Source organism: Limtongia smithiae (genome assembly GCF_038497785.1).
Source record: "Limtongia smithiae strain NRRL Y-17922 unplaced genomic scaffold V1518scaffold_3, whole genome shotgun sequence".
Taxonomy (NCBI): Eukaryota; Fungi; Ascomycota; class Lipomycetes; order Lipomycetales; family Lipomycetaceae; genus Limtongia; species Limtongia smithiae.
Window position 1 is genome coordinate 1 of NW_027117624.1, and position 22,772 is coordinate 22,772.

The window sequence follows — 22,772 nt, forward strand, 5'->3', positions numbered from 1 at the left end:
GCCCCCCCCCCCCCCCCCCCCCCCCCCCCCCCCCCCCCCCCCCCCCCCCCCCCCCCCCCCGGACAGGCGACGAAGATCCTCGCGTGGACGCGTGGAGAAGGGAGCGGAGGGAGAACGCGACCGTGTGAGTATGATATAGCAGCAGCAGCGACAGGCAGGGACGGGCGGCGCGAGCTATATACGAGCGCGCGGTGCGCCACGCCCGTGCGTTTATTAGACTCGGCGTGGCATGGAGTTAACACTCCACTGAGTACCGCGTTATGGGCTGGGGATTGCTTTTTCCTCGCAGTGCCTTCGCGGAAATTCCAAGGAGCGCTCGACACCGATCTGGGGCTGCAGCGCGCGGCCGACCACGACATCTGGAACACTACGCTGGGCCTCACTGCGCTAGGCCTCAAACGGCGAGTCTGCGGCTGGCTTCGGCCGTCACTGCAGCCGTTCTCGCTAACGCCCGCGTCCCCGCCCACTCTCCGCGTCTTCCTCCTCCTTCCCTCCGCCGCCCGCACTCGATCGCCGCGAACTTGGCCCGCGCCTGCCGTCCTCCCGCGCGCGCCCCTGCGCCTGCCCGTCCGAGGTCCCTCCGACTCCTGTCCGCCGCCCCTCCTGGTCTAGCTCGCTGCGGCAGCCCCGGCGTCCGTACTACCCGGTACCCTGGCAGGCTGCCCGCAATATCTGCAGAACTAGCCGGAGATTTGGGTTCTGAATCACCGCATCGCACGCGTCAGGCATACGCCTGCGATCGGCCCGCGAGCGCGCGCCGGGCGGGGGAAGCAACACGCCCGCCTGCTGAGAGCAATATATCGCGTCTCTCCAACGGCGGCCCTTCGTATCCAGCCAGATCCCAGCAACGTGCCCAGTTTCTGCGGCCGCGAAGCCCCGGACGGGACCGTCGGGTACGACAGTCGCTGCGTTCTGCGAATCTGCTAGCTTCAATGTGGCCAAAGTTTAAACCACTAGTGTGCGCAACACGAACTCGTGCCTCTGTCACAGCGGCGCCCACACGAACGTGATTCCTGCAGCCCCTTTCTTTCCGCGCCCGTGCTATCCCCCTGCCCTCCCACGGCGGCACCACATTGCTGTCGCGCACCTCCCGCTCCGCGCTGTTGCCGTAGCCGGTCGGCAGCAAGGTCTGACCTACGGCGCGACGGCGCTGCAAGTCGCGGAGCCCCGCCGGCGCCACGCTGCAGGAAAACTTGCATCGCCAGGTGAGCCGCAGAATCGAGATGCGGTGAAAAAATTTTGGCATAAAATCCAGTTTCTTGCGTAGGCCAGAAATTATTCCCTTCTGGTGGGCCGTGGCAGCGCTATGCGCTTGGCGTTCCTCTAACTATATCTGACAAGCGCATGAATCAAAATCTATCAGCCGAGGCGAAGGGCCCTGTGTCGCTACCGAAATGAGTCTGAAGAACTTTTCAGCGCCTGCACAGATGGGTACTCAAACTTAAAGTTTGTGCTAGAAAAAATTTGCCATCTGCACGAGTTAATTGTGCACAACCTTGCTGCGCCACTCGAGAACTCTGCTGCGCTCTGCGCTGCAACTCAAATGCATGTGTCGCATACCACCACGATACGTCATTTCATGACCGCCATGCACAGCAATCCCCCTTGCATGCTCAAATACCTCTAGCCTCCTCATGTGATAGTGCTGATGCTGCAGCAGCTATCAGCACATACTTTATATCCCAGATGAGTCTGCGGGGCACGATTTCGCGGAAAGCTGGGCTAGCATTCTGGTTCCTAGATCCGAGTTGCATCCCGCGGCCATCACGATGCTGCTATCGTTCATTTCAACTCTGCGCCTAGCACTTCCAACAGTCAATTCATCGCATATATATGTCGCTGTTGACTGCATAGTGCCTGCATCGCTGATCTGATCGCGCCAGCACCAGGCGATCATCACGCTCATGACCAAAATCAACCGGCACCACATATCGATGTGTATGCCTGCCACATATGGTACGATCTAATGTATATTTCTCGCATTGCATAACTAGTCTGTGAGCCACACGTCGTGCAGTGAGGAGCTCTGGTCGCTGGTTCTGTATGTATGTCCGGCTAGACAGCCCGGTCTCGACCCCGCAATCCATGTCTAATATCCGCGACAGCTACAAGAGTAGATACCCGCGAGCTACATAAATAGCTGTTTGACAAATTGGTTCAGCCGCTCAATACTGCTATCAGCAAAGTGAAAGATAAGTCCACGAGTCCGGTGCGGCGGTGCAGAGTAGGCTAGGTCGTCCTGCGATGGCCGGTACGCAACTACAAGCATTTCGCTAGTCCCGGCCAGATTGCTCTCTTATCGCGCATTGGGCGGCTGAAGGGAACGCATGACTGTCGGCCTGCAGTCGCCGAACTGAAAGAGCGCATCTCGAAACGGCATCGTACGATCATGATATGCTGCAAATGCACCGCGCGCAGCTCATCAAAAGAAAAGGTCGAGATGCTCGGTGGTGATGCGTGGCGCTAGCTGTGCGGAGACGACGCCGCTCGCGATGAGCCTCAAGTGCTCCGTGCGCCGCTGACGTGCGTGCGGCTCGTGTGCAAATTTCTGCACACATACGTCAGAGTGAAAAAAATTTCTGCACAGATCCTGCCGGCTCCCGCCCACGACCCCGCGACAGATTCATTCGATAAGACTAATCTACAAGGCAATGCTGTATATGAAGCAATGCACGCTACTCTGGAATTTGGAGGCTGCTCTTCGAGAAGTCTCATACGGAAGAAAATTTCCTGTTCGGCGCGAATCTCCCAGTCTCTGATCTAGAAGTCTCACAGATTGCCGCGGGCTGCAGTGACGATGAGCGGCCATTCTGAATAGAGGCTACGATGCCACGATTCTTCTGTATCGTTTCAACGGCTACAAAACACGGGACTTCCAATTCCTCCTGTGCAGATGATGCTGTCTTGAGTTTGGTGGAATTAGCCGTAATAATTTTGATACGCGGAAGCTCGTTAGTAAAAGACATTTCTCTCCCAGGTCGCAACTACACACTGTCCATGTTCTCCCCAGCCGCGCTGTCTGATCCCGTTCGTCGATATGATCATCATAAAATATCCCACATCCACAAGAAGTCTAGAAACCGCCCTTCAGCCACGTAACTTTCATCGCTACGAGTTTTTCTTTCTCGGCCGTTGCGTTTTTCATGCCATTTCACTAACCTCTAGGCTCCGTTATTTGTCGCAGAAAGAATGTTCACTTTCATGCCTACTCAGCGAGGGTCTGGTAGTGAGCTGAAAATTTCATTTGCGCTCCAAACTCAGAATTCGCCGCGCTGAAAAAAGTTTTTCTCTTCCCGCGTTCCGTTCCGCCCAGCGATGTCCGCGTTCCAGCGACCCACGCCTTGGGTGCAAAGAATTTTCGTCTAAATCTCGCAACGGGCGTGTCAGCGGGCACTAGACGCACATGCGCATTGTGATCAGTGCTCTTGATTGATTTAGACTTCAACTTTCCTAGCCGAAATGCTACGAGATCCCCAGTGGACTTCTCTGATCGAGCTGCAGTGCGCCTGATCTAGGGCTACACATGTGCGAGAACAAAATCAAAAGTTCGGTAGTCAAGCTCCAGCAAAGCCAAAGTGCGATCTCGTGAATTGCATTTGGTCGATATAAACTGATGTCGCAATGGCTTGAAGTTTGGCTGTGCAGGCGCGTGATGTAGGCGAGCGGAGAAACGGCTCCCCGGACCGTAGATCTGAGAGAACCTTGCATACGTGGCATGTGCGCTAGCCTCAGCAGTTTTGGACGAGCAGGGGTGGGTGCAAATTTTTTTTGGCAGGGCAAACTGGCAAATGAAAATTTTTGCAGCTGTGCAACACGAGTCGCGAGATCCAAAATAGACTCATGCGGAGTGTTTCGCTCTTCGAACTAAGCGAATCCAGTCTCCTGAGTTCCTGAATAGGTCTTGGTCTGCACGTGCATAAACTCTATACACGTGCAGCCCCTTGTGTCCCCTGAACCTGAGCGGACATCCCAAGATTTTTCTTGCTCGCTGTATCTTGCCTCCTTCCTTCCAGCCGCCGGGACACGGTTCAGCCGCGATTTTCACATGCTCTGCATTATGACGACTACTGATCCTTGACAGTCGAGAGCACACTAACACACATTATTTCTGAATGGCTAGCTCGGCTAGCTATCAACATATGTCGCGCCCGCGCAGCGTTCAGCCGCTGTGGCAGCAGCGGCTTGGTCCAGTCGCATTCTCTATCATCACTACGCATGGCTGATCCAGTCTCATACATCGTGCTTGCCAGTTTGCACTCTATGCTATCAGCAGATAAGATAGCATGCTCGGGCCGCATTCCGTGACATCTGCAGGGAGTTTCGGGTAGTGTTGGCTGCCTCCACCCTCGGCAAGCGGACTGGATGCCACGCAGTCCGATTGGCAGATTGCCGCCGGACTCGTGATCGTTGAAAACTCTCATTTGAAGTCAGTAAGAAATGTGAGCTATTTTTGATGAACTACCTGTCAGCGCCAATATAGCATTGTCACATCGGCTGCTGCGTAGCTGTCCATAATGATGTCATGAAATTCGCTAATCACAGCACCATGGGTGAAGATGGCTCAGGTCTTTGATTGCAACCGTTGGAGCAAGCAATTGATAAATAAACAATTTCTCGGACGTCTTTCGATATTTGAGAAAAATCCTGGCGTGCTGCTCTGCTTGTTAGTTGCGGTTTTCAGTCGACTTTGGTCGCGACGGCGTTGATGGTCGCTGTTGCTGCAGCCGCCGAAGCCGCACGTGGTAAAATTCATCGCGTGGCTGCATGCGCGCTGCACATCGGGCCACACTTTTCACTTCGCCATGGCTGTTTTGTGACATACTGGAGAATTAGATGCCGATGGTACCTTTCTCTTCGGATGCAAAAGTCCGCATCTTTCTGTTTGTATTGTTTTATCGAGCGAGTATTTCTACTTGTGTGATGCGGAAGAAGTTGACTGTCTAGACCTTGGGAGTGGGATTTCCGAGCCCAATCGTCAGATTATACAGCACATGCGACCGGGAACGGTCACGCAGCAGTATGCAAAATTTAGCGTGCTGCTGATGACTAGAAGCTGTAGGCTGCCTCTGCAGAAGTGTCGGCTGGGGACAAGTCTCTACAGTCCGTATCTGATCCACTGATAATAATTGCGTCTTTCCAGACTTCAATCCGCCAAGGCTCTGAATAGTCAGATGAAGTACAACAATCATGTCTAGAAGCGCGAACTGAGCGGTAAGTCCAGATCTGCAAAGTAGAGTAGCGAATGTTCCAAAGTCCGAGGAGCCGGGCTGCAAGAATATGCACGTCAGGCGGCGTTATAAACGTCAAACAACCAGAATTTCATATGATAAAGGGCGGAACGAGACCAGTGTTGCAGCATCCGCCTCGCGTAGTTAGTCGCTTCGTGCTTCCGGAATAGTAGTTCATGTACAAGCGGCATCTGGCTCGTGCAGTTCTACCTCAACCAAAACACTTAAATGTCACCTCGCCATAGTTCACCGGTTTGTGCTTCAGCAATGATGGTTGATAATCAAAGCTGTGGTGTCAAACAGCGAAGTTGCTGACTCGTGTTAGTGAGATTTCTTAGTTCCCCATTATCCGTTAATAATTAACCATTTAGGATAGTTGATAGATCTGTCGCAAAACGCTTCTCCGTCGTTCTGTCACAAATTGAAAGCTCTTTAAAGATATAGTTGCAACCATACTGGCCATGCGGCTTACCTGGTATGTACTGAAGTTTGAGAGATAGCTTCAGCTTTGACAGACTAGGTAGCAATACTACAATCACTGGCGAAGCGAATATGCATATTCTGCAGTTCCATACTGCGATTTATGCGGTCTTACGCCGTTTGGCAAATGTTCATTTTCAGAGAAAGGTGGATGCCAATCGTGTTGAATATTTGAAGGGTGCAGAAGTCTGGAGTGTGCGAAAGACGCCGTTTTCAGGGGTGCACATCACCCACGATCGCATCTCCCCACAAACAAGAGCACGTGTTGTCGGCGTTTATCAATCCAGACGAGCCTCTTCATGGTAGCTACTTTCTTGATTATAAAGAGGATCATTTACATCGTGGTTCGCAGTATTTGCTAGCATATCAGACTCGAGCTGCTTTGCAGAGTATACGGAGTTGTAGTGCTTACCGCATTGTGTTCTTAAATTGGATTCCTAGGTGTCGTAACTTCTCGTAGAAACGCCGTACGTACGGGCCAGTCACGCACCTATCCACAACCCACGCCCGCATGCTCTTCCTCTCACATTTGATTTATCTACTCAGCCATCTCATCTATTTTTCAGCCTGCGCGAACCATAGACCATCATGCTAGGTATCCGTTCACGTCATCGGTCAACGCATAACTCGCCGGCGCCCAGCAGGAGCGCTTCACCCCGACTCGCGCAGGATCCGGTACTTTTACTGAAAGTATATGTGCTGAAGGTGTGTGTTCTCGAACTATCTGTATTGGACATTCACTCCAGACTCTAGAGTCCATGCTAACGGCCCTACAGGCCAAGGACTTAGCCGCTTTAGACAGCAACGGCTTCAGCGATCCAGTACGTCACCCCCTACACCACCCCTTTAGGAAGTCGGCCTTGATCTCACCACAAGCAACATAGTTCGCCGTGCTACTATTGAACGGCTTTCGTGTGTCGACTCAAGCAATACCGAAGAACTTGAATCCCGAATGGAACGCCGAATTCACCATCCCGCTGTTCAAAGTGAGATCGCAACCGACGATCACTGGCACGGTCTGGGACAAGGACAAGTTTAGAAAGGTCAGTGAACGCTTTCGTATGACCAATTTTCGATCGATCGATTACTAATTAGTACACCAGGAATATCTTGGGAATTTTGAAATCTCATTGATCAATCATTTCAACTCCGATGAAAACCGAACTGTTGTCGACAGCGACGACAACAGGTGAGTCTAACTGGTAAATCTGACTGGACGCGGCGTGGCGCTTACAACTCAAGGCCTCAGTGGTACGACCTCTTCTCTATGAAGAGCAAGAAATCTTACGTGAAAGGATCCATATATATCAAGTTAGCTCTGGTTGACCCAACCGATGCTACCGCTTCAAACGAGTCTGTCTTGGCTAAATGGGAGTCGCTGAGTTCAATGACGCCCGAGTTCAACGAGGATTTAGCGTCTGAGGCGGGTAGCGAAAGCGAGATCGACAGTGATGCAAGACAAACGTCGCAACTTCCTGAAAAACCATCTGAGGAAATACAAGCCAAGTCCAGGAAATCGCGAATCTTGCGGAGAACGCGACCTAGTACACCATTTCAAGTAGGCACCGGCGATGCCACAGTGGGAGTCATATTTCTGGAGGTCGTCAAAGTGGTTGATCTTCCTCCGCTCGGCAATGGTCAGTTTGTCCAGGATTTACCTCATGCACATGTGTGAACTAATCCGTTATTACAGCTCTACGTACGGGATTTGACATGGACCCGTTCGTGATTGTTTCATTTTCTAAAACTGTCGTAAGAACTGGTTTTCAACGACACAACTTGAACCCAATCTACAATGAGAAGTTCCTCTTTCCGATTTTGCGACAGGAATTGAAATATACCTTTAATTTCACGATCGTGGATCACGACAAGATGTCAAACAACGACTTCGTGGCTCGCGCGAATTTTTCGTTACAGGAAATCACAAAGCACGCACCAGTACCTCATTCCGATGGCCTCTACGATTTTCCGCCACCTCCATCAGAGGAGCTGTTATCGGCAAATCGAATTGGGAGAAAGGAGCACTCGTCTTCGCTTCTTAATATCATGTCCAAGACAAGATCGCGCTCGTCTTCAAGAAACGGCCGAGAGGACACCAGTGAGAAGGTGGCGATTACCCCTGACGTGCTGGATGCTAGTTTCACGTCATTTGATATTCCGTTGACGCTGAAGAACGCCGGAAAATGGGAGCAGACGCATCATCCATATATTCAGGTTAGAGCAAAGTATATGCCGTATGAAGCTCTTAGACAGCAGTTTTGGAGATATTTACTACCACAGTTTGATCTCGACGACAGCGGCCTGATATCGAGAATCGAGCTCTGCGATTTACTAGAGCACATCGGATCTACGTTACACAGTTCTACCATTGACAGCTTCTTTTCACGATTCGGAAAGTCGATCGATGATGATCTTACGCTAGATGAGGTTGTCCTGTGCTTGGAAGATGTCATTCAGAACAATAATTCGAGCGGCTCCTCCACTTCGCTAAATCTCATCGTTCCTACAAAGCTGCAGGCTATCGAGATCCCCTCACTAGTCCCGGATAACCTTATGCAAGTGTCGAATATCAACATCGCGAGACTTGATGAACAGTTGAAAGACTTCACATTCGATAGCGACCTGAAGAACGACGCGACTGATACACAGTCCAGCTCTGTGACTGGCGAATCAAGCGCAGGTGACCTAGGCATCCCATCATCTGCCAATAACATGGACGTATTTTATGATGATGTGGAAGAGGCTTCTGAAGAACGCCTTTTGACCATCAATGAATGTCCCGTGTGTCATCAGCCGCGACTTGACAAAAAATCAGATATGGACATTGTTACGCATCTCGCGACTTGCAGCAGTCAAGACTGGAAATTGGCTACCGTGTCTTCTCTGAGTTCATATGTTACTGCGGACCAAGCTACCCGTAACTGGGCTGCACAGGTATGTGTTCCGGAAATTGGATAGAGCCGACAACTTCCTGACTTGCTCTTAGGTTGTTACGAAAATATCATACGGGGGATACAAACTAGGAGCCAATTCGGCCAATATTCTGGTACAAGACCGTATCACTGGCTATATTTTCGAGGAGCACATGAGTAAATACGTACGACTGGGCATCCGACTGCTATACAAAGGCCTCAAGAAGAGTGATATGGAAAGAAGGCAGAGTAAGTAACCAATGTTTGTTGCTGAATTCTGATTTTAATTAACATGCGTAGTTCGAAAAGTTCTGGAGAATTTGAGCATTAAACAAGGCCAGAAATATGACAATCCGCGCTCGGTTAAAGCTATTCGACCGTTCATTGACTTTCACAGCATCGATATGGCGGAAGCTCTGAAATCCATTCAGGAATTTAAGAGGTAATTCAAGTTGTTCATATCTATACGACTGGTATTAACTGGCTCCCTGATAGCTTCAACGAATTCTTTTATCGCGAACTTAAGCCAGGTGCTCGTCCATGCGTTGCGCCGAGCAATAAGCTTATCGTGACTTCGCCAGCGGACTGCCGTTGCGTGGTATTCCAAACCATCGACCTTGCAACGGATATTTGGATCAAGGGAAAAAATTTTGCCATTTCACGACTATTTGGTACAGCTTATCCCGATGAAGTCAGCAGCTTTATTGGCGGGTCTTTGGCGATATTTCGGTTGGCGCCGCAGGACTATCATCGATTTCACGTTCCGGTTGACGGAACCATTGGCAAACCGAAGCTGATAGCCGGTGCGTATTATACCGTCAATCCAATGGCAATCCGATCAACGTGAGTTTCGCAACTTGATTATATCGACTGCATATGCTAATGATTGCTCTAGATTGGATGTATACGGCGATAATGTTCGCGTTCTTGTTCCGATACAATCAGATGCTTTTGGTCGGGTCATGGTTGTATGCATTGGCGCGATGATGGTGGGTAGCACTGTGATTACCGCTAAGGAGAGTCAGCGCGTATCTCGAGCTGATGAGCTCGGATACTTTCAATTTGGTGGAAGCACGTTGCTGGTGTTTTTCCAGCCGGGTGCAATAGTCTGGGATTCGGATCTTTCGCAAAATTCAAAGCGACCAATGGAGACCTTAGTAAGTAACTTCAGATTTTGCATTGAGTGCTACATACCGGCTAACAAACCGATGTAGATTCAAGTTGGAATGTCAGTTGGCCATTCTCCTGACGTGATGGAATTCCAGTCTCCCGCATCGTTATCGCCTATTGCGAAGACGGAAGACGTGCGAAGGGACGCTGCGCGTAGGGTGTCTGGAGTCCAGGTTCCTGGTGTATGATATTGTGTATAGTAGGCTCTTTAGTCTGCGGCTTTGGTCAAAGTTGCTAGAAGTCATTGTGGGATTCAATATAAAGCTGCATGACCTGTCGGTCGAGGCCAGCTGTCTTAGTAATTACCTGTTTTCTGATTGTTTCTCGCTCCTCTCTGACAAAGACTTCTCTGGGAAAAAGTGCTAGTGCGATTATCATAACAAGTGCTGAAAGTACATTTGGAAGACTGGATGGTGGGAAAGGCGGAGGATATCTCAATGCGATTTCCGATTGTTGGGTTGCCTAGGCAACAGTCGGATCACAACACCATTAACCCTAAACCAATTTCTGCTAACTTGTTGTCTTGTCCCGCGGCGCCCTCGTGATACTAAAGGAACTGCCTCAGGCGGGCCATTATCTAGATCGCGTCGACCAACACATACGCAAGTCTTCTGGTACTAGCTTTATTTAACACGTACACCCGATTTGCAGACTGAGGGCCCGTGGATTTTAGTCGTCTCAGCGAGGCGCGCTCTTGGCTCATCGCGTATACCTCCTACCTGTTTAATACGATATCGAACTGAACGACACGCATATCGACTTCCGACCTCGAAGTTCCACACGACGGTATAGACCCAGTGCGCGAATCATTACGACAACTCGGAATTCTTGTCAATCCTGACGTCATATGTACCGGCATCTACGACTTGTCACAGTTCCACACGGCACGGACAGAATATAAGTGGAACAAGTGGAATAAACCACAGCACAATTTCTGCGAATTGGAGCAATGCAATCGAGGAGCTTGCCAGCGAGCACAATAACAGCTTCAACGGGAGTGCACGCGCTACGAACATCAATAAGGCTGTCGAATGCATCTCGAGCATCCCCAATTTCAAATTTGACTAATCTACGGAAACTTATCGACGCCAAGAGTACGGAAATGAGTAGAGTTGTTGACGACGGCTCTCGACGAGAGAAGGAGAATTTGCTTGCAGCTGCGCAGACCGGGACGAAGCGGCGAAGGGCGGCGGCGGTCGCAGCTGAAACAAAGATACTGGAAAGTTCGCGGAAATCGCGAAGAACGAGGAAGTCGGCTTCACTTGAAGAGGATGATGGATTCGTGTTTACTCGAGTGCGGAATATTGTTACATCCTCATTTCCAGAGGCTGATGAATCTCCAATCGCCCTCGGACGAGGCACACAAGTATCATCGGAGAATTTGAAGGACACGGGCATACCACATTCAACACAAACAGGCGCTGTTAATTTTGGAGACGTGCAATCAGAGCGGATATTAACCAAGTCAGGTCGGCCGCAAGGTGAACTTCTAAATACAGACTCCAGATCTACTTCAAATGTTGAGACTTCATTACGGCAAGAGGATTCACAAACGACAATAATATCACTACCGTTGAGCGACACTCCTATTATCCGCAGGAATCAGCAACTGCGACAACAAAACGGAGGGAGTAGAAGAAGTAGTCTGGGCATGCGAGGGAAACGAGCAAGTTCCCTGAGCAAGGGCTTGGTGGCCGTTCCACATTCAGATATTGAGACTGCAGAATTTTACAAGCATTTGGATTCAGATCTGCCGGATCCGCACCGGATGAAACAGCTTTTAGTCTGGTGCGCGAACAGGAGTATGGCTCATATGAAACAGGCCGACAAGAAGAAACAGCCCGCGGCTTCAATAGCTCGCATCATCACAGAGGAGTTAGTCAAGGATCTGACGGATGGCAAAATCTCCACAAGTTGGTGGAATCGACCAGTAAGTTGTAGGTATTTCTTTATGTCGTGGGACATGGCGGCTAACACACTGTCATAGAACGATAATTCTTGTCCGAAGAAGCCGAATCCGTTGAATGTGGCAAATTCAGCTAAGATTGACGAGTTTAAGACACGTCTTGAACGGTAAGTTGCTGTTATGCTGTGAATGTATTCGTGATACTTACTAATCAAACCATACAGGCTACGAACAGAGAAGAAGACTTGGGCAGATGCCGAAAATGATATGAAGCCCATACTTCCGCCGTTATCAAATGTGGATGTCACGCTGTTACTTCCAAAGGAAGCTTCGTTTTTGTCCCGATATGAAAGTGCATCTTTAGCAGACGAGTCGACGCCAAAACTGGCAGCAATACAACGACAGACAAAGGAAGTGGAGTTATCAGTGGATACCCTACGGCATGACTTATATCAAGTTAAGAGCGTATCAGCATCAGCGGCCAACTATGCAGACCAAGTTCTGAAGGACGTGTCGAAATCTCTAGAGCAAATTCGATCAACCACACAGAAGATTGGTGGAACGGATGGACTGGAAATACGAGATGTTTTACGGACATTAAGCAAAGTTGATCGGCTCTAACATTCAACTATGTATTTGTAAGATAAGTGTGATATGATCCGATTGCGGTTGTACGATACAACAGACAGAGAGTAATGGGTGGAGTTTTGTGAACGGAAGGATCAGTTAGTTAGGATTTACTATCATTGTCATTAGTATAAACTTTATGGCTCTTACTATTATTCAATACTCTAACTCATTCACCTAGTTATTATAGAATGGTGCAAAATAGTCAGAAATTTGCAGGTGTAAGTCGGCCACCAAACTAGACTTCTAAAGCTACGATCCTGTTCCTTGCAGACAAGTGTCGCATTTAGAGGTCTCTGCTGCTTTGGGAACACCTCGCGTAGACCCATATCTTCAACCTCTTCTGGTTCGAAAAAAATGACAGCACATGGTCTGTTACTGCAAGAACAAGCTTGATCGCGTGCGTGCTCGCAAACTTGGGGGTCAGATCTGCATCGACAAATCTCCGGCGCATCCGAAAGGGGCCAGGAACCTCGAAATTTTTTTTTGACGAGCCGCATACCATGGAACTTGCGTTCTCTTAACAACTTTTGGAGCGAGGAAATATATCGGTGTTTAGTTTTTCGGAGCTTCTACTCTTGTTGATTTCGGAGTCTTGGTCGCATCTTTTGGATTCTGGAGAAGCCGAATCTCTCTATGTTGTGAGTCGTCATTGCTGTGTGTAGCGGTTGATGTGTTGCTTCCGATCTGTCATGTTTGTACTAATTCACGATTGATTAGATTCCTGTCTTCTCTCTCAAATCGGTGATGCTCAAACAATGGCGCAAGATGAAGAACACGATATTGACTACATTGCGAGGCTAGCGACGGTGCAGCGGCACCTACGGATTTTAAGTCCGGAAGGACGGGACAAAGTATTACAATATTTTCAGAGCGCTCGTTTCTTTCCGTTCGGATGGGATGTGTTGGTTGGATATTATACCGACCAGCCCGATCTTTTTGTGGCAGGCAATCAGGTTGAACATTTTTTTGCAGAGGTTACGAAGCACACGGGAATCGCCATAGATCTCCTTCCTGATGCAGACCGAGTCAATCCAGATTCCATGAGTAGCCTTAAGCACTTAATGAAGACAACTAACTCAGCCGACTTTCGACGTCAAATTGATAAGATTAGTGGAATCAAGTACGACACACATCCAGCGATCTTGCAGTCTCCGGAGGAACGAAAGAAGAAGAAGGAAGCTGCCGCAATAAAGAGAGTAGAGAAAAGACTCCGAGTTCACGAGCAACGCGAGAAAATGCTCAACAACATTCGCAAGTGGATCAAAGAGAGATCTCACGTATTTTTTTGTGTCGATGTCGAAGCATATGAACTGGACAAGAGATGTGTGACGGAGGTTGGGGTTGCCATATTGGATTTGAAAGTGGATAATACTACGGAAGCTAGGCCGAGTACGAGACATTTCCGGATAGAGAAGTATCTACATTTACGAAATACCAGATACATGAATGACGCGTCAGAGAAATTTGATTTCGGAAGGTCGGAGATAGTGTCTCTGGACGATTGTGCAGCTGAAGTAATGCTGCTATATCGAAGCTGCGGAAGAGACATCGCGTTCGTCGGGCACGACTGCATCAATGATATCAGATATCTCAAGACCATTGGAGTCGATTTACCAAGTGATATACCTTGCGCGGACACATTAGAGCTGTGGAAGCTAAAGTTTGGAGAAAATTCCCCGGCGGCTCTTGGTACAATTCTCAACGAGCTTGACATCACTGCGTGGAATTTGCACAATGCTGGAAATGATGCATACTACACAGTACGAGCTCTGATGAAGATGTGCGGCAGAAAACCAAAATCAGACCTACAGATGACTGACTCCGATAGGTTCTTGAAGACCGAGCGGTTTAGGAATTGAGAGATTACAATTGCGGACAGCTGCTGCTGTCATTGCGATTGTGTTATGTCTATATCGAGGAAGGCAGCGACTGGTTCATTTTTTTTTCATTGACTGAAGGCAACGGATTCAAGGCTTCAGGATGTCTCTGTCTTGCGGTGCTCTTGACGAATAGCAGGGACGACACAACTACAGCACAGACTTGGCATATGTTATGTTAGGACAGCCGTGGTAGGATCCACCGATCAGCAGCGCCCGCAGCAGATCGAGAGTGACGGATTGCCGAAGACAGGAGGACCGAGACCGCGACCACGTTCATCGAGCGCACATCAACACTTGTCTGCTGGCGATCTCGGAGCAGGTTAAGGGTTGAGGTTAGGGCTTAATCACATGGACCGCCTGCCAGCTGGCAGGCTGCGCGAACCTTGTGCGGCGCCTGGTTCTTCCCTGTTCGGTGCGCCGCCCTCTCCGCCTCGTCGAGGCCTCGCTGCTCCCCAGCCCCGTCTGTCCGACGACGCCCCTATCTGCCCCCGCGGGCATTCTTCCACCCGCATCAACTCTCGCCTGCTCGTGGGTGCTGCGCCATGGCACAGTCTGCGCTTTCCGCCGCTCTATCCGCCTACGCGGCCGGATCCGACCGTGATTCGCCTCTGGACTCGTCGCGTCGCGATTCGTCGTCGTCGGTTTCTCCTCGCTACGCCACCAGCAGCTCGCTCGGTGCTGTCAGTGGTTTTACGGTCGGCGAAAACGGCGGTGGTAGTACTCGCAGCGCTGTCCATGGTACCGGTCCTCTTCCCGTGAAGTATCGCCGGCCCGCGACCCACTCACCGGTTATGAAGCCGGCCGGAAGCAGCGGCGGCGGCAGTTATTCAGGCCGCGGTGGACCAGTTTTTGGGTCACTTCGCGAGCGATCTTCACTTTCTAGTGGCGTATTTTCGCCCCCGAAGAACGGCAGCATACCAGTTTCCCCCAACGTGTTTCCATTTTCTCCACCTTTAAGTGGCGTACGTGTGTTGCGCGACAGACCGCGTCGTGGAAGCAGTGTTGTCACCACAACGGTTGTGAGCTCGTACGATGGTGAGCTGATGTTTTCGTCCTCTTTTGACGATTCGGAAATTGCGATGGAGGGAGACGAAGACCTTGACAACATGGACGTCGATGACATGGACTTGGATTACCGCAGCGATACGGATGAAGAAGACTGGCAATCTGCTGGAGTCGAATCTCTGCGTCGCGAGAATGGATTTAAGCTTATGAACAAGCAGCACGTCTCGTCAGTGTCGTCGGGCTCTTTCCTTTCTTCTCGCGCGTCCGTATCGTCAGGGGACACGGCGAACACCAAAGTATCCAGCGTATTTTCTCAGTCCGTTCCGGCAGGCGTATTTGGAAAGGTGAAGGCGGCTTATCCCGGTCACGAATCGAAGGCGTTTGGAGTACATACGGAAGCTGACAGAGAGCAGCGCGAGGCTGAAGCGATCGCGGCTTTGGTTCAGCTGCGATCATTGTAAATATGAGCCACTCGACTTTTGAACGTGTTCATCAAATTGGTGTTTCTAGCGCTACGCTGTTGTGATGGTGCTTTCTCTTATAGTCGTGTATTTGTTTTAATTCTTGTCGAACTACCTTACATATGTATTAGTAGAAATTTATTAGTTAAGGGTTATCATTTTGAAACAGCAGAATTGCTTGTGAGGTCAAACTTGGGCTTTAGCGCATAGACGAGCCTTCATAGTGCCGGAAGTATTATTGAGGAATGAAGCATGTAGTAGTCTTGACTGATAGGTCGCAGTAATGAACGTTCATTCAGCACGAAGTCGCGGGGTAGGGTGGCGGCGGCAGCAGGAGGCCAATTCGCGTCGACGTCAGCGGGGGATCCCACGCGCCACTCCGCCGCGATCACAAGGGCTGTTTCCGCCCGACAAGGACTAACCTCCGACTATTCGCACTAGAGACTTTAGTGAGCATCTGACCTAGGGAAAATAAGTTCTTTTCTAGAAGAGCAGTTTACATCGCCTGTAACGGCTACCGAAAGCTGTGCGGTGTGGCGTGTGGGCCGGGAGCTCGCCTGTCTCCGAAATGGTTGATCCCTCGAGAGAGGGCGTCTACCCTATCGCTCTCAGCGACGGATTTGGACAAGATGGTGTTCGATCAGACGATCTACTTGCCGTAAGATGTATGCAAACTTTTCGTTGCGGAGGTCTAGAGCCATTGGTGCTAACAGTAACATGCAGATAAGTTCAAGCCTGACTCGATAGATAGCGGCAAGCCAGCTGTGCTTCGGAGATCGAACTCCCCACCACGGGCCGAGTCTACTTTTATATTGGATGTACCCGGAACTCAGGTATGACCTTGTAGAAGTGACTACGCGGGGTTTATCGGAGTAACTTGGACTAACGTCTGCTTCAGAAAGGAGAGAAAGTGGTATTTACTGGACCGCATGCTGAAGGAAAGGATGTCGACTGCTTATTGGTATACGACGAGAACACAGGCGTATGTTTTTGTGGGGTTATTGCTATTGGCCTCTGCTAAATCTAGAAGTCATTCGTACTTCACCACTTATCAGGCATATTACGGTTGCAAGTATCTAGATCACAGCAAAAGAACGGAACAGCACGACCTACAACACCAACACCAGCACTTGACTCGTCTCAACAGCGGAGTACAACCTTGACATCGTCTCCGGCAAGTTCGGCTTCTCCTGCAAAGACAATAAGCACGAAGAGCGCTACGGGTGACAAGACCAGTGATCCATACTCGAGCGATGATTCTATGCCTGAGACCATGGAAAGCTCTGTCGCGAGTTTATCGACGACCTACGACATCAAATTTGCTGCCTCAACTACAGGAAAGGAAGCGCAGGCCGCTAGCAAAAAGCGATCAGCAGATATTGGAGCTAGCGGTCCAAAACCCGCCAAATCGGTGGTCACCACATCAAAGCAAGCAGCAGTCGCGGAAAAATCGACTAGTTCAAGCCAGCTGACAAAGCCAGCACCTAGATCTCTTGCATCACTTTCGAAAATGGCTGCAGAAACTGAATTATCGTCGTCGGACGAAGATGACGTTGTTCCGGCAAAGAAAGTATCTGCTCCCATGCCATTACATACGGCGACAAACGCTCCGCCCAAGCAGCTGGCTGCAGCTGTACCTGTTGGACGAAGACCAATTAGCTTACGCGGCTACGCTGGAGGCGGCAGAGTGGAGGACGACATTGAATCTAGTAGCGAAGAAGAGTAAGTTTGGGTGCTATGCCTTTGGGTGCTATGCCACGTATATTTTGGTCAAGAGCTTGACAATGGTAATTTCACATGATCATGTTTATGATAACTACGTTTGCTCATACATTATCGCACCTATTAAGGATCCGCTATGGGCTTGGGCAGCAGAAGAACAGGTCAAGTCAGACAGCTAGTGAGTATGATTGTCCAATTTCATATTCTCTGAAAGCCAGACAATGATCATACTAGCTAATTGTGCAACTGCGCCAGAGTAGCACTGATGTCGCAATTCTCTTCTAAAAATGTAACTACCCATTCACGGGGTAGAATTTGCCGGATCATAGGGTCAGTGGCCTGCGTGCTAAAGCCGCAAAACGTGAGGCTCGAAGTCGGCGGATGCGCAAAGTTCGCCCTGTCCCGATACTGAAAAATCCAGAGTCCCGAGCGTAGAGAGTGGGCCAAACCACCTGATCAGCGGCAACGAGAGCCTGAAGAAGAGCATACAAGCGCTTCAGAAGCAGGACTGGCTGTGGAAAGTCGAGTTGTTGTTGCGATTGACAGCGCGCTAGATTTTGCGGATGCGAGTAACAGCCACGGTGCCACATCTGCGCGCGACTTATGCGCACGCGCTCGGAGGTTTGTTTACGACGCGCTTCTGGCACAACAACAAACACGCGACTTTAGCTCTCTTTCGCCGTCCCTGCCTCGCTGCGCCTGCTCTTCTCAGCACACCATCACTCTCATCAGCTCCACTGACCTCCGGGGCCGTCGCAATGGTACGCGCCAAGGCGATATCTATCGACTCGTCAGACGACGACTTCAACGACTCTCCGGTTACTACTGTACGCGATCTCCTTGCATAGCTCGAGATGCCATACATGCAGATGCTGATCTCTTGCTACAGCCCAGGAAGGCCGTACCTCCTCGTCGTGCCGCCGCAGCGGCATCCAGAAAGCGAATGTTTGAAGACTCTTCTGACGTGTTCGACTTCGACGGTAAAGATGACGAAGACGATGACTTTTCTATGACCCCACCGAAGAAGACCAAAGTGGTTCCCGCGAAGAAGGTTCCCGCCGAGAAGAAGACTGTGGCTAAGTCAGCAACTAAATTGAAGTCTGCATCTTCGTCCACCGTGTCCGAAAATTTGCCAGGGCCTAAGACAGCTGCTACTAAGTCGACTGCTGCGACAAAGAAGCCAACTGCTGCTTCCAAGAAGGCACAGACAGGCGCACAGCCTCTTGCTGAACGAGAAAATGATGTTGATTTGTTTGTTCACCCACCCGCAAAGAGCGCCGCTAAGAGCGTGAAAGATATATTTGACTCTGACTACGATTCCGTCGAGTCTTCACCGCCCGTGAGGGAAGCGACTGTGACGCAATCTACCAATTCTCCCCGTACAGTCACTCAGAAGGCCAAAACCAGTTCAGAGACTTACCAAAAGGTATCGTGGTCTCACTTATTTACATGATCAGCACTGTTCATTACTAACAGATAACTAGCTCACGCAACTCGAACACATTCTGAAACGTCCTGACACTGTAAGTGACTCGCATGTTTTTAATTTGATCATCTCTAAAAGTCTTAGTACGTCGGTTCAGTGGAATACACGGAGCGAATGATGTGGACTTTTGACACCAGCTCAAAGTCTATGAAGTACAAGTATGTACTTACTCTGGACGGGAAATTTCAGTTCTCTAGCTAACCTCTACTCTAGGTCTGTTCGCTTTGTTCCCGGTCTCTACAAGATTTTTGACGAAATTCTTGTGAATGCTGCGGATAACAAAATTCGGGATCCTAAGATGGACACACTCAAAGTCTCGATCAACAAAGATGCGAATCAAATTGTGATTTTCAACAATGGACGTGGTATTCCAATCGAGATGCATGAAAAGGAGAATATGTATATCCCAGAACTCATTTTCGGCAACCTTTTGACATCTAGTAATTACGACGACGAGGAGAAGAAGGTTACAGGCGGGCGAAACGGTTACGGAGCCAAGCTTTGTAATATCTTTTCTACAGAGTTCACCTTAGAGACAGCTGACAAGGGCACTGGAAAGAAGTATAAACAGGTGTGGACGAACAACATGAGCAAAGTTGGAAAGCCCAAGATCACCGAAAACCCAAAAGGTGAAGAATATACACGAATCACGTTCAAGCCGGATTTGAAACTTTTCAGAATGGATGAATTAGACAACGATTTGCATGGTCTCATGCTCCGACGAGTCTATGACTTGGCTGGAACGATTCGAAACGTGAAGGTTTACTTGAACAACGAGCGTTTGAAGATCACGGGCTTTAAGCAATACATGGAAATGTATGTCAATGCACTCTCGGAGAATACAGACTTCAAGGCTGAGCCAGACACCGTCTTCCTGGATTTGGATGACGACGATTACGAAGAGGCTAAGCCTGCTGTTGCGGCGACTAAGGACAAACCGAAGATGGTCATTGTTACTGAAACTGTCAATGATCGCTGGGAGATTGGATTTGCGGTCTCTGATGGCAGTTTCAATCAGGTTTCGTTTGTCAACTCGATTGCGACCACGTCGGGCGGGACTCATGTCAATTATATCTGTGATCAAATTGTCACAAAGCTCACCGAGACTCTGAAGAAAAAGACAAAATCGGGAAACGTAAAGCCACAACAGATAAAGAACAACATTTTCTTATTCATTAACTGTTTGGTGGAAAATCCGGCATTCACCTCTCAGACTAAGGAGCAATTGACAACACGACCAAGCGCGTTCGGATCCAAATGCGTGCTGACTGACGATTTCTATAAGAAAGTGTTGCGCACGGATATTCTCAGTAATATCATGGATATTGCTGCTCAAAATGCCGATAAGCAGCTTAAGAAGACGGACGGCTCCAAGCGCAATCGTATCACTGGTCTTGTGAAGTTGGACGATGCAAACAAGGCTGGTACGCGTGAGGGCAACAAGTGCACACTGATTTTGACAGAAGGAGATTCAGCTAAAGCACTTGCTGTCGCGGGTCTTAGTGTTGTTGGGCGTGACTATTATGGAGGTATGTGCAATCTTTTACATATTTGCCGTGATACATCTAACCAATCTTTAGTATTCCCGTTGAGAGGAAAGCTCCTGAACGTCCGTGAAGCATCGCATGATCAGATCATGAAGAATGCTGAAATTCAAGCTATCAAACAAATCATGGGTTTGCAGCACAAGAAGCATTATACCCATACCAAAGATTTACGATATGGCCATCTGATGATATTCACGGATCAGGATCACGACGGAAGCCATATCAAGGGTCTGTTGATCAATTTCTTGGAGTCTACCTTCCCTGGTCTGCTGGATATCCCTGGATTTTTGATTGAGTTTATCACGCCAATCGTGAAGGTCACAATTACGAAGGGAAAGAAGGAGAATGTCATTCCGTTTTATACAATGCCTGAGTACGAATTTTGGAAGGAAACTGAAGGACAGACTTGCACTTGGAGGCATAAGTACTACAAGGGGCTTGGAACCTCAACGCCTGCAGAAGGCCGTGAGTATTTTAAGCAGCTGGACCGACATATTAAGGAGTTCCATGCAATGAAGGACGAAGATCGAGTTTCTATTGATCTTGCATTCTCCAAGAAGAAGGCAGATGAGCGAAAGGAATGGCTACGCAATCTAGAACCTGGAACTTATCTGGACCCGGCGTTGAAGACTATTCCCATTAGTGACTTCGTCAACAAGGAGCTGATTCTGTTCAGCATGGCCGACAATGTACGCTCCATTCCTTCCATGATCGATGGGCTTAAGCCGGGTCAACGCAAGGTTCTATTCAGTTGCTTTAAGCGAGACTTGAAGAATGGAATTCGAGTAGCACAGCTGGCAGGCTACGTGTCAGAACAGTCTGCGTACCATCATGGTGAGCAGTCACTTGTGCAAACTATCGTCAGTATGGCTCAGGATTTTGTTGGCAGTAACAACTTGAATTTGTTGCTCCCTAAAGGCATATTCGGTACTCGTGCCATGGGTGGCAAGGATGCGTCTGCTCCAAGGTATATTTTCACTGAGCTCAATCCGCTCACGCGGAAGGTATTCCATAAAGAAGATGAGCCTGTGTTGAACTACCTTACGGATGACGACAAAAGGATTGAGCCGGAGTGGTATATGCCAATATTGCCGATGATTCTGGTCAACGGCGCTGATGGTATAGGCACCGGATGGAGTACTTCAATCCCCAATTACAATCCTCTGGACGTTGTTGCCAATCTGCGCCGGATGATGAACGGTCAGGAGCTCGTACCTATGGATCCCTGGTACCGCGGATGGCATGGAACTATCGAGAAGTTGGGCAGTGACAAGTACAGGGTGTCCGGTATCATCAAGCAGGTGAATCCAACAACCGTCGAAATTACTGAGCTTCCTATTCGACAGTGGACCGTCACGGTGAAGGAATTCCTGCTTGCCGGGATGGCCGGCACGGAGAAGGCGAAGCCTTGGATTCGTGATATGACGGAGCAGCACAAGATGGACATCAAGTTTGTCGTTCAGCTTAGTGAGGAGGAGATGCAGAATGCCCTGGACGAAGGTCTACTGAACAAGTTTAAACTCGTGAGCACGATCAGCATGAATAACATGGTGGCATTTGACGCAGCCGGTCGAGTTCGCAAGTACGAGACCGTTGAGGAGATTCTTCGAGAGTTCTACTATATTCGTCTCGATTTCTACCAGCGCCGCAAAGATCATTTGGCTAATATCTATACGGAGCAGCTGGAGAAGTTAAACAGCCAGGCCAGATTTATTAAGATGATCATTGACAAGCAGTTGGTCATTGCTAACCGCAAGCGTGCTGAGTTGGTTGTGGAACTGAAAAAGCTGAAGTTTCCGCCCATCTCGAAGAGGAAGAACGGACCACTGGACGACGACGAGACGCCAACCGCAGAGGAGAACGACGACGAGAGTGGCGATATTGACTTGTCATCGTACGACTACCTTCTGGGGGTAAGGAGATGGTTGGCTTTATTGCATTTGCTCCGGTCATGTTACTAACATATTCTAAGATGCCAATTTGGTCGCTTACCCGGGAACGTTACGACAAACTAGTTAAAGAGCGGGGACACAAGGAGGACGACTTGAACATTCTCTTAAAGAAGTCTGCCAAGGATATCTGGGACGCAGATTTGACTGATTTCACAAAGTCGTGGAAGGAATATGAAGACGCATACAAGCACGCGCGACCGGCGTGAGGGGCGGATTCACTCAACTAGCTGCTAAGATATATTGCCAATGCTTTTTTTCTCGTTAAAAATACCATCAATTGACATCAAGAAACAGTATTTTCTACTTACATGCTTGCATATGGCTTTTAGATAATGTATAAAATAATACTGCTTCATTTCGCGATGCCGCGAGGCTGAGTCATGTGGACGCACG

General features: G+C 49.3%; 6 protein-coding genes across 6 annotated transcripts; all 6 read left to right on the forward strand.

Annotated features, from left to right (window-relative positions):
• The first annotated feature begins 6,157 nt into the window (after positions 1 to 6,157).
• Positions 6,158 to 10,092, forward strand: V1518DRAFT_412911 (phosphatidylserine decarboxylase-domain-containing protein). Its single transcript, XM_066903195.1, has 11 exons — positions 6,158 to 6,413; positions 6,485 to 6,529; positions 6,593 to 6,751; positions 6,812 to 6,897; positions 6,951 to 7,345; positions 7,402 to 8,642; positions 8,695 to 8,869; positions 8,921 to 9,062; positions 9,116 to 9,463; positions 9,516 to 9,777; positions 9,835 to 10,092. The coding sequence occupies exons 1-11, from the start codon at positions 6,297 to 6,299 to the stop codon at positions 9,976 to 9,978; spliced, it is 3,114 nt and encodes a 1,037-aa protein (XP_066760468.1). The 5' UTR covers positions 6,158 to 6,296; the 3' UTR covers positions 9,979 to 10,092.
• Positions 10,093 to 10,330: 238 nt separating this feature from the next.
• Positions 10,331 to 12,550, forward strand: V1518DRAFT_412918 (Mis12-Mtw1 protein family-domain-containing protein). The gene is made up of 3 exons (XM_066903196.1): positions 10,331 to 11,720; positions 11,778 to 11,863; positions 11,921 to 12,550. Exons 1-3 carry the CDS (start codon positions 10,740 to 10,742, stop codon positions 12,315 to 12,317), a joined length of 1,464 nt encoding a protein of 487 aa, XP_066760469.1. The 5' UTR covers positions 10,331 to 10,739; the 3' UTR covers positions 12,318 to 12,550.
• Positions 12,551 to 12,638: 88 nt separating this feature from the next.
• Positions 12,639 to 14,467, forward strand: V1518DRAFT_188663 (uncharacterized protein). Its single transcript, XM_066900864.1, has 3 exons — positions 12,639 to 12,964; positions 13,123 to 14,106; positions 14,155 to 14,467. The coding sequence occupies exons 1-3, from the start codon at positions 12,960 to 12,962 to the stop codon at positions 14,183 to 14,185; spliced, it is 1,020 nt and encodes a 339-aa protein (XP_066760470.1). The 5' UTR covers positions 12,639 to 12,959; the 3' UTR covers positions 14,186 to 14,467.
• Positions 14,393 to 15,956, forward strand: V1518DRAFT_188925 (uncharacterized protein). The gene has a single exon (XM_066900865.1). The coding sequence runs from the start codon at positions 14,749 to 14,751 to the stop codon at positions 15,670 to 15,672; it is 924 nt and encodes a 307-aa protein (XP_066760471.1). The 5' UTR covers positions 14,393 to 14,748; the 3' UTR covers positions 15,673 to 15,956.
• An 80-nt stretch (positions 15,957 to 16,036) lies between these two features.
• V1518DRAFT_412927 (RNA polymerase II transcription elongation factor-domain-containing protein) lies at positions 16,037 to 17,722 on the forward strand. The gene is made up of 4 exons (XM_066903197.1): positions 16,037 to 16,337; positions 16,396 to 16,505; positions 16,571 to 16,654; positions 16,703 to 17,722. The coding sequence occupies exons 1-4, from the start codon at positions 16,241 to 16,243 to the stop codon at positions 17,396 to 17,398; spliced, it is 987 nt and encodes a 328-aa protein (XP_066760472.1). The 5' UTR covers positions 16,037 to 16,240; the 3' UTR covers positions 17,399 to 17,722.
• A 38-nt stretch (positions 17,723 to 17,760) lies between these two features.
• V1518DRAFT_412930 (DNA topoisomerase) lies at positions 17,761 to 22,739 on the forward strand. The gene is made up of 7 exons (XM_066903198.1): positions 17,761 to 18,221; positions 18,284 to 18,820; positions 18,879 to 18,917; positions 18,965 to 19,038; positions 19,094 to 20,409; positions 20,461 to 22,340; positions 22,400 to 22,739. Exons 1-7 carry the CDS (start codon positions 17,958 to 17,960, stop codon positions 22,583 to 22,585), a joined length of 4,296 nt encoding a protein of 1,431 aa, XP_066760473.1. The 5' UTR covers positions 17,761 to 17,957; the 3' UTR covers positions 22,586 to 22,739.
• The last annotated feature ends 33 nt before the right edge of the window (positions 22,740 to 22,772 follow it).